The 19,818-nt window shown below is 38.9% G+C and overlaps 1 protein-coding gene across 7 annotated transcripts in view; it reads right to left on the minus strand.

Moving 5' to 3' along the window:
- LOC311515457 (uncharacterized protein C8orf34 homolog) overlaps positions 1-19,818 on the minus strand; it is a 355,940-nt gene that overhangs the window by 165,118 nt on the left and 171,004 nt on the right. For all 7 annotated transcript variants that reach the window (XM_084618532.1, XM_084618533.1, XM_084618531.1 and 4 more), the window contains exons 9-10: positions 9,833-9,918; positions 5,150-5,223 (exon numbers count right to left, since the gene is read on the minus strand). In XM_084618532.1, the coding sequence (XP_084474658.1) occupies positions 5,150-5,223; positions 9,833-9,918 (160 nt within the window). The remainder of the gene's footprint in view (positions 1-5,149; positions 5,224-9,832; positions 9,919-19,818) is intronic.

The following is a 19,818-nucleotide window of genomic DNA, read 5'->3' on the forward strand; positions in this document are numbered from 1 at the left end:
TGTACTAGCTATATTATTATTAATGGATCATTTTTGTTTTGTACCTTGACTGTGTCTTACAGTATCTAACAGAAATGAAGTGACACTATAATAGCTGATGGACGTATTAGTCATGTAGTAGTTTGTGTAATAATATTAATTAGATCTGACACAGAGATTGAAATGTTAAAGCCAAAATTCAGATTTGAGTGCTTAAAGTTTATCAGTTAAATCCATGTTTAGTCACCCACAAAAGTGAACTGATTTTCAGAGGTGTCAAGCATTTGGAGCTCTTGTTGGTTTAAGCAGGTACTCAGGTTTGAAAAAGTTGGTCTTAGAACACTGATGGTGCTACATAAATAATATTCCTTTCAGTTCACACAGGTGCAGGGATGTGCCACCGCTATTCTCAGTGCAGTATCAGAACCTAAGAATAATTCTTATTTTAGGCCCCAATCTTGCTCAGTGCTGACCCAATCCAGCAAAGGGTTTAAGCATTATGTTAAAGTACTGAACACTGAGCACATGAGTAGTTGGGACTATTAACATGCTTAAAATTAGGTTCATGTTTAAGTGTTTTTCAGAACTGAGCCTCATGAGAAAATAGTGGAAAAGAATACCAAAGTATTTGCAATCAAATTCAGTTATATAGCATTGGAAATAGTCATATTTAATGTACATCAAAGAGTTCAACTTTTAAATCTAGTGTGTGTGTGTGTGTTCTCAATAAACCAGCAGAGCAAACAGGAGAAAAAATATTTGAAGTAATAAACCTCTATAAAACAATTTATTGGGTATTTGTTTTCACAGTAAGAAATAAAGGGCAAAAAATGCCTTTTGCAGTTGGATGACTTTCTTTCCCTTTGTTACATTTGAATTGGGTTGACTCACAATCATTTTTTGAAGAAAAAAAATGTTTTTATGTCAGCATGCAAGACAGAGTTGAGTGAGTACAAAGACTTGCATGAAAAACAAAATAAGCACAAGCCCTGCTTTTTCCAGGTTCTGAAAAGGTAACTGCCATACTACATGGTGTTAACTGTCCAGTTCATGTGCCCCATTTTGTACCAGTACATTTCTTCTTATATTTTATTTTTTAGTTTCTAGATTAATTCTAGCTCACTGACTTTTTTTTAAAGTTTGCCATGAGAAATATTTTTGCAGAATTTTGCTATCTTGTGGGGGGGGGGGTGAAGAGAATCCTGTCTCACTGCAAAATTGCATAAGCAAAAGCCAAGCATTTCACCTTGTTACCTTTCTTATATGAAATGTATATAAAAGCAGTGTGAATGAGAATTTCCAGCTGAGATCACAAACTGGGAAAGATCATAAAGCATATTTAAAATAAATTTAGTTTTAGTTTGGATACAACAGCAGAAAACTGGAATGGTGGGAAGATCACGTTATTGCTTAAAATACATCAATTTATTTGTCATTAGTATTTATTATTTGCTTAGCACCAGTGTGTTTTATGTTGTACAATAGATAAAATAAAGTCCATCTGTCCCCAAAAAGTTTATAGTCCCACAAACAGTTACTACTGGGAATAGTACTTACTACTGTGAGTAGCCCTACTGAAGTCCCACTAGTCTTATATTGACTATTCTCAGTTACAGGTCCTATCACCTGAAGTAAATGTTTCCAAGACTGAGCCCCAACAGATAGACAAAATATGGGATGCATTGGGAAATTCAGAGATTGGGATAACTTAGTAACTTTCTTGTTTGTTTTCTGCCAATTGGATATTAGGTAAAATTCTACAGCAAAGAGAAAGAGAGAGACCAGTAATCTTTAGATATCTCACTTTACAATATGCCCTTTCCAGTTCTGACATACAACAGACTTGACAGACTAAACAGAGTACTTCACATTTGACTCTTAGAAAATTCATTAGGGATGAAAACCTAAAACATTAATAATAATAGTTTATTACTACTTGTCAGAAATTTAGCTTGTCATGTTCTTGATTGTAAAACAGCAATGTAAATGTATAATTTATCCTATCCCTTTAAGGGTCCAACAAAAACATAACGAGGTAGTTTTTTAGATTGTGTAAATTGTATTCAATGGAGCTATGACAATTTATACCAGCTGAGGCCAATATTTTCAAAGTACAGGTATGGGCATTACTTTAGGCAAGTCCAAACCAAAAAGCTAAATTGTGGGTTCCAAGTTGTGGATATTGAAAAGAACTCCTTTAGCTCTCCTCTCAGTTCCCACTCTTTGCCAAAAGACCCTTCTTCCCTAAGGTTGGTTGATTTGTCCCACAACAGGTCATTCTTATTAGGGGAGGAGGAATTAAAACAAACTTGTCAAATACAAATAAGGCTCCAGAGAAATTTCTGCTAAAGACCAGTTTAAATGCCAAAAGATTCATATTACTGCACTGGAAGACATCCTTAGCATTAAATTCGGCATTAGCAGATTTAGCCACTCTTGAGTAGGGGGAAATCCAACTGTGACACTATCATGGAAAAAATGGTTCAATTTCTGGGAAGCCTTTGATTAATATAGTTATTGTTCTCTTCCCCCGCCCCCTAAGTTTTTACATGGTATGTATAAGTGTTTTTGAGGTTATTTAAGTGGAAATAAATCAGCGTGTATATTTTGAATAGATTATTTTAAAGTTACTGTATATTTTTTATTCTCTCTTATTAGTCTGTCTTAGGTATTATGGTAGGGTGGTCAGGTGCCCGGTTTTCGACCGGAAAGTCAGGTTGAAAAGGGGACCTGAGAGTGTCCGGTCAAATCTACTGACCGGAGACTCAAAAGTGCAGTTACTGAGGGGGGGAGGTGGTGAGGTGCTGGGTCATCACTCCAGCACTCCAGCCCCTACGCAGCCAGGGTCGCCTCCTACCTGTGTTGGGTGGCTGCAGCTTCCAGCCCTGGCTCCGCAGGCAAGTTCCTCCTGACCCAGGCAGTCGGGGGAGAGGCGGAGGAGGAGTCGTAGGAGAGGAAAGCAGTGAGAGAATGGGGGAAGGGAAGAAGAGGAGTGGACTGGGTGGGGCCTCGGGAGAAGAGGCAGGGCCTCTGGGGAAGGGGCAGGGCAGGGCTTTGGGCAGGAGAGACAGGATGGGGTGGTGCCTCGGGGAAAAGAGGCAGGGCAGGGGATGTTCTGGCACTCTGCTGGAGTTCTGGTTATTAAATAATACCAAGCTGGCAACCCTATACTATGGTGAAGGGGATCCTATAAGTACCTATGTGCCTTACATTATTTAATGTGCGTATTTGTCCTCAACACTCCTGGTAAGCATTATCACCATATTTTACCAATAAAGAACTGCGTCACAGTGAGTAACTTACCAAAAGGAAGTCTTTGGGGGAGCATGGAATTGAACCTAGGTCTTGAGTCCCAGACAAATGCCCTACCACTGGACCAACCTTTCTTTCTTCAGGATATCTATGTTTTAATTGTAAGTGTAACTCATTTAAACTATGTTTGGAAAAAACACACAAAAAAGTACCCATTCACATTCCTAGCTATTGTTGTAAATCATAGTCTTTAAAATGCAGTTAGACACAAAGACAAGGTGATGAATGACCAGCAGGGCTCTAAATGAGATATGGGTATATGAAATACACAGTTACATCTACATCTAAAATAATCAATATGCAAGGATGTAAAATGCTGTAGCCTTTGTTTGATAAACAGATTGAACTATTTTCCTTCCCTGTCTCTTCCCTCCTTCATTATATTCAATTTTAAAAAATGCTGGCCACGGAAACCTGTCCTCCTCACCCCCTGCTACAATTTTTGCCAAGGTGGAAAAATTAAAAGTGATAGTCATGGTTTTCGATTCAATAAGAAAAAAAAATAGAAAGTGAATTTATTACAAAGCTTGCTGATAGCTCCATGTGAAGCAGAGCATAATTTGGAAAATTAACAGGCGCCTCAAGCCAACCCACAAAATTCTCCTATTCCTTTGGCTATACATCCCTGTTCCTATCTATCTTACACAGGTGTTGTGAGGCTTAAAATCAGTTCATGTCTGTGAATTGCTCTGACATCACTGGATGTAAGGTACTGTAAGGGCTAAATATTATTTAGATTATTAGTATTTGTTAAGTGGTTGTATGATCACAAACTGCAAAGGTGGGAGGGGTAGCTCAGTGGTTTGACCATTGGCCCACTAAACCCAGGGTTGTGAGTTCAGTCCTTGAGGGAGCCATTTAGGGATTGGGCAAAAAAAAAATTGGGGATTGGTCCTGCTTTGAGATGATCTCCTGAGGTCCCTTCCAACTCTGATATTCTATGATATGCTAATTCTTAGCAATAGAGCCCTTCTTTCCTTAGCCAAAACAACAACTAAATTGGCTTACTTACTTTTCACTTTGGGGAAGGGATTCATTACATCTTATCTGCATTTAAGGGAGATAACAAAATAGAATTCCTGTATGTGAGCAACACTTATTACTTCATAATATACCAATATGAAGCTTAATTAAGTAAGTTTCTAAACTTCACCAGTAGGAGGCAGTTATTTACTTTTTAGTTTAGTTTCTGTTTTGTTCGCTTGAGAAATACTGTAGTAATTTACTTGGGCATACTCTACTCTCAGTCTTTACACAGGGCCACTTTGGACTTCAAATAGTTTTAGCTCTAACTATATTTTCTACAACCTTTATAACATTCTCCTGCATTCCAAAATAAGAACTTTGTTTCAAATTTTATCAGATTTAACATTTCATCTTTTAAAAAAAATTAATCTGATACTTTAAACAAGTACTTCTTTCACTTTTAATGGTTTCCTAGCACTCAATATCAAATGGCCTAAATTGTACTGAGAGATATTAAATGCAAATTTCATAACTAAATTTAGAATTAGATTAATTTATTGTCCTCAATAAAGCAAAAAATACCAAGCTAGTGAAACAGCTATTTAACCTTCCTTAATAGCAGAGGAGTTGTATACAATGCTTTGGATCCATGTGTGGAACTTCCACTGCTCTCAGTCGTAATTATGTTGCCATTAAGACTTGCATGGTTCCAAGTGTACAGGAAAAAAAATAGTTTCAAGGTAGTATCTCCTGCCCCAATGAAGGAATCAACATTACCACAGAATTCGTCATTCAGGTATTATTTTTCATGTATACCCTTCAGCTTTATATAAAGTCTTATTTCAACAGATTGTTTTGGCAGGTTGGCACATCAGTAAATGAAGATACTTACAGGTCCTTTTATTTGAGATGCACTCTCAAATTCATCAGCATCCTCCATCAGTGTTTCCACCCCAGGCACTGAAGCTGTTCCAAAGAGGTAGAAAAGTAGTAATGTCACATTCATCTAATTAATTAGAGTATAATGAATCTCATAGAAAATGTAAAATCTGTAAATTAACTGCCAGGATGGTAAATGTGACTACAGAACAAGTGTTGGTTTTAAGTTATACTTTGTGTAGATTTTAATGCATGTCTAGGTTTGAGCTCAGTTACTGTGTGTGAATAATGGCTTGGTAGAATGTGGGAGAGTATTTCTAAATGGATTAGGGTGACAAAGAACTAAATATAGCTGCCAAGATGTCTGCAGCTTATTATTTTTACTATTAGTTTAACTATTAAAACAAAATCCTGCTTGTCCTTTAGTCTGTATAGTAGCACAGTTAAGCAGCTTTAATTTAATCAAACCAATTTAGACTCCCACTGGAGTGCTGTTAAAAGAGAACATCCTTGGAAAACAGAAATGCTAGCAGTCTTAGAGGTATTCAGATAATATTCAGAAACCTCAAAGTATAAGAATTGTTTTCCATTAACATTAAGAGACAAGTGTCATTAGAAATTAAATTATACGCTGAATTCTGCATGGACTTATATCCCACATACACCTCTGCTTCATTAATTTCAGCCCTGAATTTGGCCATAACAGTCTCAGATGAAATAGTACGTACATGTTTAAAACTAAGCACATCTACCCTACTTATGCTAATAATTAACACCCCTCATTTAAATACTTCTTCCAATACATCAGAATGCCAACCTGAAAATTTTTAATAGATCTACAGTTTACAGGAAAAGAGTTTATAGAACATTCATTATAGCCTTTTTAAACACTCCTAGTTAGAAATCATTTGTTGGTTAATTACATGGAGCAGAAAATAGAAAACAATAATGTATAGGAAAAGGGGATTGTAATTTTCACAACAAAGAATTGTTTGTATAATAAATAGACAGCTAAAGTTGATTAAACTCACTAATTACACTATATCACACAACATAATCTTTACCCCTACACAATAAACCTATAAATACCGCATACGTACTGTGTATAGCAACATTTATACTATTTTTCTTCTTTTCAGAGTGTTTCAGTTAAAATTGCTAAAGGAAACAAATTCCCTCCTATACCTTGGACATTTATGCAGCTAAGCGCCATATCATGAAGAATCTCATTTTACATTATACTTGTATCAACTGCAGCAATATTTTAGCACTAGATGCTTCCCATAACAATTCATGCTCTTTATTTCTTTCACCTTAGCAATTTGTTCTCTAGTACAACTTTTGTATTTGATTCCCCATGAAAGCATGCACTGACTGTAAAGATATGTTTCAATTCAAGATGATATTTTTCATTACAGTTTTCACATTTAGGGCCTGTTCTCCCTGGTTTCATGGGGACTTCTTGCAGAGTAAGGTGCACTTCTTTACATGAGGGGGCCAGGATCACACCCTTATTAGTTGTTAAGTGAATGCTTTAATTGCTGCAGCAAGTATTCCTCAGAATTCAAGCTGAAAAATCGCAAGCTGGGGGGGAGGGGAGAAGGGAATATTGCTTCCCCAACAGCAGATAGCATTGTGACAGCAATGGGACTCCTGTGGTCCTGCTGCAGAGCAGACGAGGAATGCTTTGCAGAGTGTCTTCACCACCATGGACCCCAGCTGGAGACATGCCAAGAAAAGAGCAGAGGCTGGGGTAGTGAATCCATGACAGACCTGTGGAGGATCTGCTTCTCCCCACCCCTAACCTCCATGGAAATTCCTGTAACATAACCTAGGGACACTCAGGCTGTTTGCTGTGAGCAGTATTTGGTACTGAGCTATTAAATTCCTCTCCTTGTCATTTTTAGTGAAGATATATGGTTCCATGCAAAGATAAGAGTTGATTTATAACATTATTACAAAAGTCTTGTATTCTAAAATCTTAATACTGAGGGTCTAATTTTATTAACATTAGATTAGATCATCCATGAATCCATTTAATTCAACAGGGTTACGCTAATGTAAAACCCACATAGTAGAAATCAAAATTAGGCCCTGAATTCTCAGTGAACCTAGTTTAGTGCCTAATGCTGCAGCTTTTACTCACATAAGCAATCCTGTCACAAATCATCACATTGACTTCAGTTGGCTGAATTGCATGATCCTGCATGATCATGAGTATGGGTTGCTAGACCAGATATTTAGCGAATTCATTCTATACCCAATACATTCTAAAATGTACAAGAGAAGTATTCCAGATCTAATAAGTTAACATCATGCCCACTATCTAAGTAGCAGATCACTAGCCAAAAACAGAGGCATGCACTTTAATTTTGCTAACCATCAGCACTGTGCTCGTGTATTCTGAATCAATGGTTAGCATCAGCATTTCTCAGTATATAACTCTTCTCTCAGCAGGGAGTACAGCATGATTAGCAGTGATAACTAAGAACAGAAAATAAACTCAAATTACATTGGACAAGCCTGATTTAAAAAAAAAAAAACCCTAGCAGAAAGGTTTATCTTATGATGCATTCTCATAGGATGTAACTAAAAATTGGAAATGTATTCAAATAGCTCTGCTTAGTATTGTAGGAGTTTTCCAACAGTATTTAAAAGATTTTCTACTGTTTGGAGATGATTATCACCACATATGCAACACCAACTGCAGGGAAATATAAGATATGGAGAAATCAGGTTGTACTGTAAATATAGTAAAGATTGATTGGCTGGGCAGCTATGAGTTTCATGCCTATTTCTGGATTGTGCCTACTTATGAAAGAGTCATTTTTCAATCAAAATATATTGCTAGTCAACACTTTAAGAAAAAAACATTTTAAGAAGAGAATATTTTGCCCAGGGAATGCCATATGAGGCAGAACATTTCTCAGAGAAGCCCTTGTTAAAATTTTGGCAGTACATGACTGCTGCCATCTCTCCTCTTCCCTGGAGGCTATATTTTTTGTCTATCTGGGTTGTGGGTTGTTACTGTGCAGCTCCTTGTGCACAAGAGGCAGATGTGTGTGGGGTAAGGTGGGGGTCCCTGCCCCACTTGCCTGCCAATTACTGAGGAAACCTGCTCCCTCCTTTCTTTTAAGTATCTTTGGAGAGGAAGCACAGGATTTGGGGATGTCCTCAATTCCTCCAAATGCCCATCAGATGCAGGAGTCTCCATCCCATAGCAAAAAGAAGAGGAGGACTTGTGGCACCTTAGAGACTAACCGATTTATTTGAGCATGAGCTTTCGTGAGCTACGGCTACAGCTACAGCTCACTTCATCGGAGCTCACGAAAGCTCACGCTCAAATAAATCGGTTAGTCTCTAAGGTGCCACAAGTCCTCCTTTTCTTTTTGCGAATACAGACTAACACGGCTGTTACTCTGAAACATCCCATAGCAGGAGTGTTTTGTCATAGAGTCATAGACTTTAAGGCCAGAAGGGACCAACATGATCATCTAGTCTAACCTCCTGCACGTTGCAAGCCACAGAACCTCATCCACCCTCTCCTATAATGGACCCATAACCACTGACTGAGTTACTAAAGTCCATGTTGCCCACCTTCTGCTGCTAGCACCATGCATGGCCCTGAAGGGGGCAACTCAGAGTAGCCCCACCTGGCACACATCGCAAAATGTTCAATAAAAGAAATCAACTTTGGGGAAAGGCAATATTATCTACAGTAGATTTCAGTTGAGTAAGACATATGCTAATATTTATGGGTCCAATGGAGATATCCTTCTGTGACAGCATGGCAGAGTGCATTATTGGTTTGGGACAATGGTGTTTGGGCAGGGAGGTGGAGAACTAACCTCCAAACAAAAGCGCAATTTTCTATTTAGTGACACATACTCAGTTACAAACGCTGACACTCACTGTTCGCAAAATGAGGGTGAGGAATGAGGCAACAATTGAAGACTATCCAAATACCAGCAGAAGATTTAGGTTGCTATTGTCTCCAGTTATACAGGAGGGCAGACATTCAGTGAAATAAGTAAAAGTAGATTTGTTACAGTCCACAGTAGTTCTGTTTTGTTTTGCTTTTATTACCAGGCTCAAAAATGGCTTAACTGGTGGGTGACTGATAAAATCCAAAAAGATCCACATCAAAGTTGTTTACATCTAGACATTTTGTACCCAAAACTGTTCCAATCTGAGGGGCTACCTCCTTCCCCATGACATAACTGCTGTAGCTGAGATCAGGCTAGACCCCCCCCATTGGTATGAAAGTGAGAAGCCTGCTGGCAAACCATTCACAAAAAGGCCCATTTCCACTTTTTCCCATCCTGGCCCAAAATAGCCCAAACTTGTCCCAGGCACACCACAAAGCCCATATGTTGGTGTGGGAATTAGAGGAGGGCTCAGACAGTTGGAGGCAGGATTTCTCTTGGGAGAAAAATGTAGGTTGCCTGCTCACTGCTGATTAGTATGATCTCAATGCACAACCCTAATCATAGAAGTACTACTGCTCTTTTGAGCTATTGCATAACTCATTTTTATTGTCAAGGATGATCAGTGCTGGACAAGCATTTTTTGGTGTGGAGTTTAAATCTAAATGTATTTAATTATTTTTTGACTACAATATATTATTTGACCCCACTATTTCTTCATTATTATGTTTTGCTGTGAAGGGCAGCAGCACATATATTGTATAACTTACCATTGGAATCTGATGCCGCTTGCTCAGTCGTCTGAGACACTAGTGAGACATCCTCTGCCGTTTCTGCCAAGTTACCTCCTTGCAGTCTAAATGAGGAAAAACATGTATGTAAACATTATGTAATATAGATTTCTGAATTGTCCTTTCTGAATTGACCTGTAGATATGAGACTGGGGTACTTTATTTCTGGCCATATCCAACCACTTAACATTCCAAATATTAAAGGACAATATTAGCTAGAAAATAGATATTCATGATTCAAACATGCAAACTTTCATTATCCACATTATAGCCTTCTCTGCCCCCTGCTTGAGGTCTTACACCTCTGTGCCCTGACACCTCTGTGCAAGGAAAACCTGTTCAGACTGGCTAGCAACAAGATTTAGTCCTCCAAAGCCTAGAATGGCCAGGAGGAGACACTGACCAATCGGGAGCTAGCTGGCCAAGTTAAGAAGGCTTGCCTGGTTCGTCTCAGGGGGCAGTTCTGAGTGAACGTGGGAAAGAAGAGGAGCTCCTCAGTGCTAGCCCAGAACCCAGGGGCAAGGTCAGAGCCTTGCCTTCAGGCACCACCACTAAGTGCTTTCCTTTGAGTTTTGTTTGTTTATTTAAAGGCACAGAAAGCTAAATTAAGAATTTATTATTTTGTTACTTGACTGTTTTGAGGATGATGCTAAACTGATGGCACAGCCCACCCTGCTTCAAGCTTCAAGAACTTGTGGACTAAAGCAGGGAGTGCCTGTGGTGCCATGGATGGCCCTGAAGGGGACACTACAGAGTAGCACCATCTAGCACACATCCCAAAATGTTCAGTAAAAGAAACTGACCCTGGGGAAAGATTCAACTGAAATCTCCCGTACATAATCTTGTAAGACTTGTGCTAATATTTATGGGTCCAATGGAGATATCCTCCAGTTGGGGATATTGCCTTCAAATGTCTTGATATGCTACTAAGTGCTTAATGTGAATTTGGGTTTTTTTTATAACCCATTTAAACCAATCAGAAGCATCTCTCTATATGTATTAGAGAGACAAGGTGGGTGAGAGCTTGAAAGTTTGTCTCTTTCACCAACAGAAATTGATCCAGTAAAAGATATTACCTCATCCACTTTGTCTCTCTAATATCCTGGGACAGACATGGTTACAACACCACTGCATATTTTCAGTTATACTTTTACAGAAGAGAAAATGTGTGTAAAAGCACCTTCTTTTTTCAGTTCCCTATGCTTTCCTCTTTGCGTCTACAGACTGCAATCAGTGTCTCAGCAGCACTTTTTAGGAATAAGTGCCCTTTTTCCTTATGTTTCTAATCAAGTGCTTAGATGAGTCCCACTTGCCCTCTTCAGGCTCCTCTGAACCCCGAGTCTTGTTTTCATCCTTGGGTAATGATTTGCAGCACTTAATCGCATATAAATGTCAATTATCTATAGTTAATCTTAAATGGAGTGATGTTTATTAGAACATGGAGAATATTAAAAAACAAATTTAAATTGAATGCATTTAGCAGAGTCTAGGAACGACAACGTTCTAGCTCACTGGAACAAAACCTTGAGGTTACAAGCACAGAATCATATCTAATTAAACTCTACAAGAATGTCCCTCTCTCTCTCAGTGCTCACTCCCTCACTCTGTCATTGTCTCACTCTGACCTGGTTAATCCAAGCCATGCTGCTCTTTTTCTTACTGGCTGGTTTTCATTTCCAATCTCAAAGTAATCTGAGGTCATACAGCTATTCACCCTCTCCCCAACACCAGTTTGGCGACTTTGTTTCTCCTCTTGTAACATTTGGGTTGTAAGTTATCTTCTCTTTGTCTATTGTTTTCTAGAAGATAGCATCTTTAGCCATTATTTTAATGATTTTGCCCTTATCACCTTTGTGATAGTTTTTGTTCATCTCATAATGCCCAATACAAATCCATGAAAACTTTCATTTGAAGTTGCTCCAGACGGTAAGAACATAACATTTAGAAATATCATTAGGGCTATTTAATGGCTTCAGTGGTCTCCAAAACAGAAGCTCCATAAGTATCCCGGGTTCTGCTTCAGCTATTCTGAACTCAAGTGTTTTCCATTTGGAGATAGGTGCATTTTCAGAAGTGACTTTGGTACTTAGGAGCCTAAGTTCCAATAACTTTCAATGAGATGAAGGCTCCTAAATCAGTTAGGCTGAGCAGAGCAAAGATCTGGGCCCCTAGTTCTAGGGCTATAGTAACTTCCATTTCCTGAAGCAGTTGCTTTTCCAATAGGGCAAGGAGAAGCAACATGAGAACAGGGATAAGGATTGATCAAAGACAAGTTTGATTGGTCTTCACATCACCAACCAAATAGCTCTGCTCCTCCTGCCTGAACAGTAGATGAGTTGTCCGCTTCACCCCCTTACACAATGAACTGATTTTGTTCACGAATAGGCCACTTGAGTATTGTCCTATGCTATCTCTTAGGACATATGCCCCATAGAAAGGTACACAAGGTCTCTGCTCAGGACTGAACATTCAGAGAACCATTCCATAGGAGTTTTTGTATGGAAAAATATTGTTTGTCATAATCTGGATTCCATTCCAGCATGCAACAATGTATTTATTTAAATATATCTGACATGTTGACATATATTAAAATGGATTTTCGTTTTGTAAAGTTAAATAAATATACATTAGATTTACCAAACTCTTCTTAAAAGGCTAAAAATCACACAGCTCCTACATAACTTCACTTATTGAGTGCTAGGATTAAACAGATTCTTTTACTGTGTGCCTTTTCCTCTACAGAATGCAATTATTTTGTTGCTACACCAAAAATATTGTCTTTTAAGTGCTAAAATATTTTTCCTTTGTCCTGAGGTCTCCTAAAATGTTTTTCAAAGTTTTTATTGCCTTCATTTTCGATTTTTAGTGGTTTTGGTAAACACAGACATCATCCTTATACAATATGTTTTAAATTTTATTGTATATCTCAAACTACTGAATCAAACTACACAGTACCTCAGATCACAGATGAACTCTGTCTCAGTTCCTCCAAGAAGGCATTTCTATCTAATCTACTCTATTTCTTTGCATTTCTAAGTGTTGCTCCCATAGTATTTAGATGCCACACACTAAATTATGAGTAGCATCACATTTGAAAAAAGGATCAGACTTGCTACTCCTTTCTTGGTTTATGCTGCTTTCCTGTTGATTTATTCTTGCTGAACGTCTTCTAAGGGGAGCTATGTTGCATCATGCTGCAGCCACTATTAGCATGGGAAGCACTGCACAAAGACCTCTGTTAATTCTTTAGGATCTGATACTGCAAAGGGATTGGCATGCGTAGACCCTTGATTTTGCATGCAGTTCCACTGACTCTGATTCCACACAGGACTCAAGGTAAAAACTCTTCAGTATAGGGGTCTTAAGCCCTGATTCTCTTTGCCCTTCATCTTGCATAGTCTTTTACACCAGTGCAAAGGGGATATAAAATAGTACCAGTCTGATTTGGTAGCATTTTACAATCGCTCTGCACTGGTGTAAATGATGACATGGGTGCAGGGCAATGGAGAATCAGGCCCCTTGTCTGCAAAGCATCCAGAAAGTGAGGAACCCCTAACTAGTAAATACTTCTGAAAATTGTGCTTATCTGACAGTGTGTCCTTTTAAATCTAATTCAGGTAACAAGACCTTTCTGAAATAGCTGGCTGCCCTCTGGTGTTACACGTTATTTTCTTTAATGTGGGTCAATACTTGATTCCTAATATCCAATATTTTTCCACATCCACACTATCTGTACAGTGATCTCCTACAGTAGAGGTGATTGGTATAGTTTTGTGAAATCAGCTGCATTTGGGTCTCCGAGAGAGACAAATGTAGATACTTCTACTGTATCTAGGCACGCAATGCCATTTCCTTGGGCCCAGTTGTTGCCTCTGCTAAAGCATGTGGTGGCGGAGGCATTCTTTAAGCACCTTACTCAAACCTTTATCTATCCAGAACCAGAGGATACCAACCTGGTGCTACCATCCCCCTGCCTCTCCTGGGACCAAGCAGAGGAAGGGTTCTGGAAGTTGGCCTGGAGGCAAAAGGGAGTGGGAGTCCCTATTCTCTATGGCAACACCCCCTGGCCAGCCTGGAGATTTCTGTGCAGAAATTACAGTGTTATTGCTATTCTAAACTGCTGTGCTAAGCTTAACTTCTGTGGAACCCCTATGTGGTTGCAGCTGCAGATGATGTAAACCAAGGCAGGATTTGGGCCATAAAATGTATTGAGAAGTTGTAAAAAATTCTGAACTGCAGCATATACAGCAATTTGTATAAATATACAAGAATTATTACTTCTCAGATTATGTACAACTAAGGGCACAGTCCTGCAGTACTTACACAAGCAAAAGTCCCAGGGATTCCAGGATCAAGGTTTGCCTGAATAAGGACTATGAGATCAGGCCTGATAGAGTTGCATAAGATACATGAGCATGTACGTGAATCAGTGCAATACTGGCCCCTTGCACATTTAGAAAATAAGGCGATATAAAACCAGAAGTAACAATGTTAGCTACATTCCCTCATTGAAACACTTCTATCAAAATCCCCCATGTCCACATCAGAGGAAGGAAAGACCAATTCAAAAATTAAATCCGAGGTTGTAATTAGAGAACCTTTTTATCGAGCACTTTGAAAAACTTCTTTTCATACTCCTAAAAATAAAATAAATAATCTATAAGCACAGTATTATTTGAAAAATGGCAGTGATTAATGTAAGCAATAAGAAACATTAGTTTCCTTTTAAAATCCAATTACAAAAATATTTCTTTTGACTTCCTATCTTCTGAAAGGGTGATACACTCTATAAATGTTTCTGACACTTACACAGTATATAATATTGCTGAAATACTGAAAATATATTTGCATATAGATGCCCTCTTAGCTACAGTGCTAATTATTCTCTCAGCAGTGACTGACGCACTAAAATTGTAAGTGACTACTTCAAGCAAGACAATCTTTTTTTAAATCTTATCATATAAAGTGTACCCTGAAAAGTGAAAAATTAACCATCACAATCATGGAGGTGACACATAACTGCACACTATAGCCCTGCTTCAGCAAAGCACTTAAATCAATGAAATTATTTGCATGTTTAAAGTTAAGCACATGCTTAAATGCTTTACTGAATTGAAGCCTCTGAATTTAGGGTCAAATTCTTTAAGATACAGACTGCAACAGGAGCATTCATATTATCAAAACAGAATGCAGTTGGATATTAAACTGACCAGGTGCAATTGCCTGAGATGCAGCCTCTGCTTAAATGTGTACTGCTAAACTAAAATAAAAATCTGAGTTATTGCTTGAATTATGTTGCAAACCCTCCTACAGATGAGGCTGTTGGGAGTATTCCGCACAGAAATTAGTTTTGGCTAATACAATACAAAATTATTGTTTCTATTCTCAAGGGCAATTCCTGTGTGGCAGGAACATCCCAAAATGCATTGTTCTGTGATATCACAACTACCAAAAGTCACACGGCAACTCCTGCGATTATAGATGTCAGAGATGGAAAAGACCTCATAGAATTATTGACTTCATCTCCTTTCAAGTACAAGAGGCAGTCCCCTAAGAAGCATCAGATATTAAACTGCTACGCTGGTTCCATTGTTACAAACCAAAAGGAAAACAAGACAGACTAATGGGGAATTAATATTTCATCTTTCCATTCTCAAGATGGCAAGATGCAGTAGGGGGATTTCACAGAGATTAAATTATGTTTTGTTTTCCCATTAGTTAATGGCCTAGATAGTGGAGGCATTATGAATATGCATTTGGGATAACTCACTCTTAAATTTAGATATACAGTTCCCGTTTCCTACTGGCCCAGCTGAAGGAGGGTGAGATAAGAGAAAACATCTCTTGATAATGGAACATCCAATTGCCAACAAGAATCAAACTTCCCTTGTCACTGGGCTACGCTAAAATGGGGGTTTCTAACATCTTCCAATCCAGGGGTCCTCAAACTTTTTCAGTGTAAACATCTTACTAGAGAGATTGACTCATGGATCACCTGGAAAACCCCCCACCCTCCATTCTGTTGGCCAGTGCACAAATGGCATTCCAGGGACAGCTTCATCAAGCCTCTCAATATAAAAGTTACAAGAAAACATTTAATGCATTATGAAATGTGTTTTACTGTTATGTAGCAGCTGGAAAGAAAGAGAAAAGCCACCACCATATGACTAGTTAGCTCTCCATTGACCACCATTCTGACAGCCATCACATGAGTCACCAGTTTGAGAATTGTTGTTCCAATCTAATTTCCAGTTCTGACATAGTGTTGGGAAAGTGTTTTATATGTGGGGTGAACTTTGACTTCTTCCTTTTTTGTCAGACAAATTCAGAAGGCTGTTTGTATTTTGCAGAGGGATTTAGTTTCCCCATTTTTCATATTAGCTTTAAGGCCTGACTTCACAGAGAACTTGATCTGGCGTTCTGGAGTCTATACTTCTGAGATGTTTCCTTGCTATCGGTTTTTACAGGGAAGGAGCATAGTCTAGTTGACTGAGTATGAGACTGCTATTCAGGAATTTCTGAGTATTAATTCTTGTTCTGTCATGCATGCCTAAAGTTAAATATCTAAATCCGTATTTAGGTACCAAACTACAAGGCCTCGTTTTCACAGTTGTTCAGCTCCCACAAGCACCTTGCCCAGCTATATAATAAGGCTTATGTATGTCGCAAGGATGTTGTGAGGACTAATTATGCTTTCAAAGTACAATACATGTATGAACTATAGCACTCTATAATGAACATAAGAATCTCGATACTGGGTCAGACCAAAGCATCATCTAGCTCTGTATCCTGTCTTCCAACAGTGGCCAATGCCAGGTTCCCCAGAGAGAATGAACAGAGCAGGTAATCATCAAGTGATCCATCCCGTCACCCATTCCTACCTTCTGGCAAACAAAGGCAAAGGACACCACCCCTACCCATCCTGGCTAATAGGCATTGATGGACTTATCCTCCAAGAACTTATCTAGTTCTTTTTTGAACCCTGTTATAGTCTTGGCCTTCAGAACATCCTCTGGCAAGGAGTTTCACAGGTTGACTGTGCATTGCGTGAAAAAATACTTAATTGTGTTTGTTTTAAACCTGCTGCCTATTCATTTCATTTGGTCACCCCTAGTTCTTGTGTTATGAGAAGGAGTAACTAACACTTCCTTATTTACTTTCTTCACACCAGTCATGATTTTATAGACCTTAATTATATCTCCCCTTAGTCATCTCTTTTCCAAGCTCAAAAGTCCCAGTGTTATTAATCTCTCCTCATACAGCAGACATTCCATACCCCTGCTCATTTTTGTTGCCCTTTTCTGAACCTTCTCCAATTCCAATATATCTTTTTTGAGATGGGGCGACCATATCTGCACGCAGTCTTCAAGATGTGGGCGTACCATGGATTTATATAGAGGCAATATGATATTTTCTGTTTTATTATCTATCGCTTTCTTAATGATTCCCAACATTCTGTTCTCTTTTTTTGACTGCCGTTGCACACTGAGTGGATGTTTTCAGAGAACTATCCACAATGACTCCAAGATCTCAAGATCTAATAATGGTTGCACACTATTATTATATTACTGGTCTATCACACTTCTTCCTATCAGGGAAGTGTTTACAAATTAAAGATTCTGAATACAGTCATTTTGATAATTTGTGTTTTAAAATATCTATATTTTAGTGTAAATTTCATGTCTCAAATCCCTCAATTTCTTTGTTATGAAGGTTTTTTATGGCTCTGACAGAGAAGCTTTGTTATTGTGAGTGAGAGGCAACTGATTACTGCCTAGAACACTGAAAAGACTTTATCGTTGTACTGTACATAAACTAATTTAATGTTCAGTTAAGATATGGTAAATTATTGTGCAAGCCCATATTTATTACAACGATTTTAAATCCCTATGAGACCTTTGAATAAAAGACATTATAAAAATCAGTAATAAAAGTTAGATTTTTCAAAAAGACCTATTCTGTAATGTAATCCTTGCTTCTGCAAGAGCAAGATTGTTCATTACAGTACAACCTTCCCTTTTTTCAAATCCTTCCTTTACATCTAATGTTCTTCTGCAGATCCTTTCAGTGATCGCTCCATGAGACCTATTTTGCTTTAAGGTTGAACAGTCAGCCAGTGTATCATTTGTTTCGAAAGTGCTGTCAGCTTTAATTAGATGACAAACTTCTTGAAGCAGATCTTTTCTAAGTGTGGATACAGCAACGACCATGCTGTCAGCAGCACACAATAACTAATCAATTATCATTTTAATAAATATATGTTGTAGGGCTTCAGCGTACCAGGATGAAAGTCCAAGAACGAGATTTTCGAAGTAATGTCGGGACTTACACACACCTTCTGACATGCTGCTTTGAACACCTCAGTCTTGATTATAAACAGTAGCTTCCTTTTTTGTGCTTGCAACTTCTGAGGACAGGTTAGGTAAATTTTGATGTTTAGTGCTTGATACTTGAGTGTGCCCCAAAATATGGTACTCAGAGACAGCTTCTTGAGCACCTCCTTGCAGCTGGGTGAAATACTGTAATCTTTTGCCCATTCCTAGCACTCCGTAGGTTGTTGACCTAATCACCTCGGTTGTCAGAGGCCTTGGCCCTCCAGCTGGCTCACATAGTCAAAACGAACCCCTTACCAGGTATTAGAGTCTAATAAATTAAACAGTATTTGTCCTCACTAGGATCTACAACCCTGACTCTGGGCCCTTTCAATTCAGCCCTTTCTTCAGGCTCCCAAATAAGCCCTGTCCCCTCTTGAGGTTTATGCCACTTTACCTGTGGCCCGTGGGGGAAGCATAAAAACGGCCATACTGGGTCAGATCAATGGTACAGCTAGCCCATTGGCCTATCTTCCGACAGCAGCCAATGCCAGGGAATGAACGGAACAGACAATCATCAAGTGATCCATCCTTTCTCATCCACTCCCAACATCTCACAAACAGAGGTTAGGGACACTCATAGCATGGTGCTGCATCCCTGCCCATCCTGGGTAATATCTTCCAGGAACTTATCTAGTTCTTTTTTGAACCCTGTTATAGTTTTGGCCTTCACAACATCCCCTGGTAGAGAGTTCCACAGGTTGGCTGTGCGTTGTGTGAAGAAGTACTTCACTTTGTTTGTTTTAAACCTGCAGCCTATTAATTTAATTGGGTGATCCCTTGTTCTTGTGTTATGTGAAGGACTAAATAACACTTCTGAAGTAGGAAGACAGCCTGAGACATAAGCCCTTGTATTAGAGACTTGGTATAAGGCAGGACCTGCTCACCGAATCTGGCAAGAACAGGGCTAATATTGCAGAAATACATGTTCCTAAGAAGTGCTAGTCACAGAGTACTCATGCAAACACATCCTCATATCAAGTGATTCCAGAACATCCCGATATCAAGGATTGTACAAAAACATTCTCCAAGGATAACAGGAACACACTGATCCCTCCTAAAAGATAAGGTCAGGATGACAGTATGTAATAAAGATGTTTTAATCAAACCAACATACACAAGGTGATGAGTAATACCTAGCCATGTCAGGGGGCAGTAACTATGTCAGGGGGTAGTACTAACTTGTTTGTATTGGGGTATAAAGATGTATCTCAGGGGGAGTATCTTTGTCTGGCTTAGCGAGGAACAGAAAGTCCCGCTGTTCACTGAGCTGGTTCACTGTTACAGGCATACATGTATTAGTGGTCTGGTAGAGTCTGCGGGATATTAGTACTGTGCTGTGTCAACAATAAACCTGATTGGGTGTCTTCATCCCTTAAGGGATCTTGTGGTCATTGCTCGAGGTCTGCCGTGCCAGCTGTCTGCACAGGGCTGGGGCAGCACACAGAGGGAACACACACACACACAGCGCCAAACATCTATCAACATCTAACCACAACTTCCTTATTCACTTTCTCTACACCAGTCCAGATTTTATAGTGCAGCCTAGTGGTTGGGCAGGGGTGTGGCAGGTTGGCTTCCTCCTGGGTATTC

The sequence above is a fragment of the Lepidochelys olivacea genome (assembly GCF_965140295.1).
Source record: "Lepidochelys olivacea isolate rLepOli2 genome assembly, chromosome: 2".
In the NCBI taxonomy this organism is placed as follows: Eukaryota; Metazoa; Chordata; order Testudines; family Cheloniidae; genus Lepidochelys; species Lepidochelys olivacea.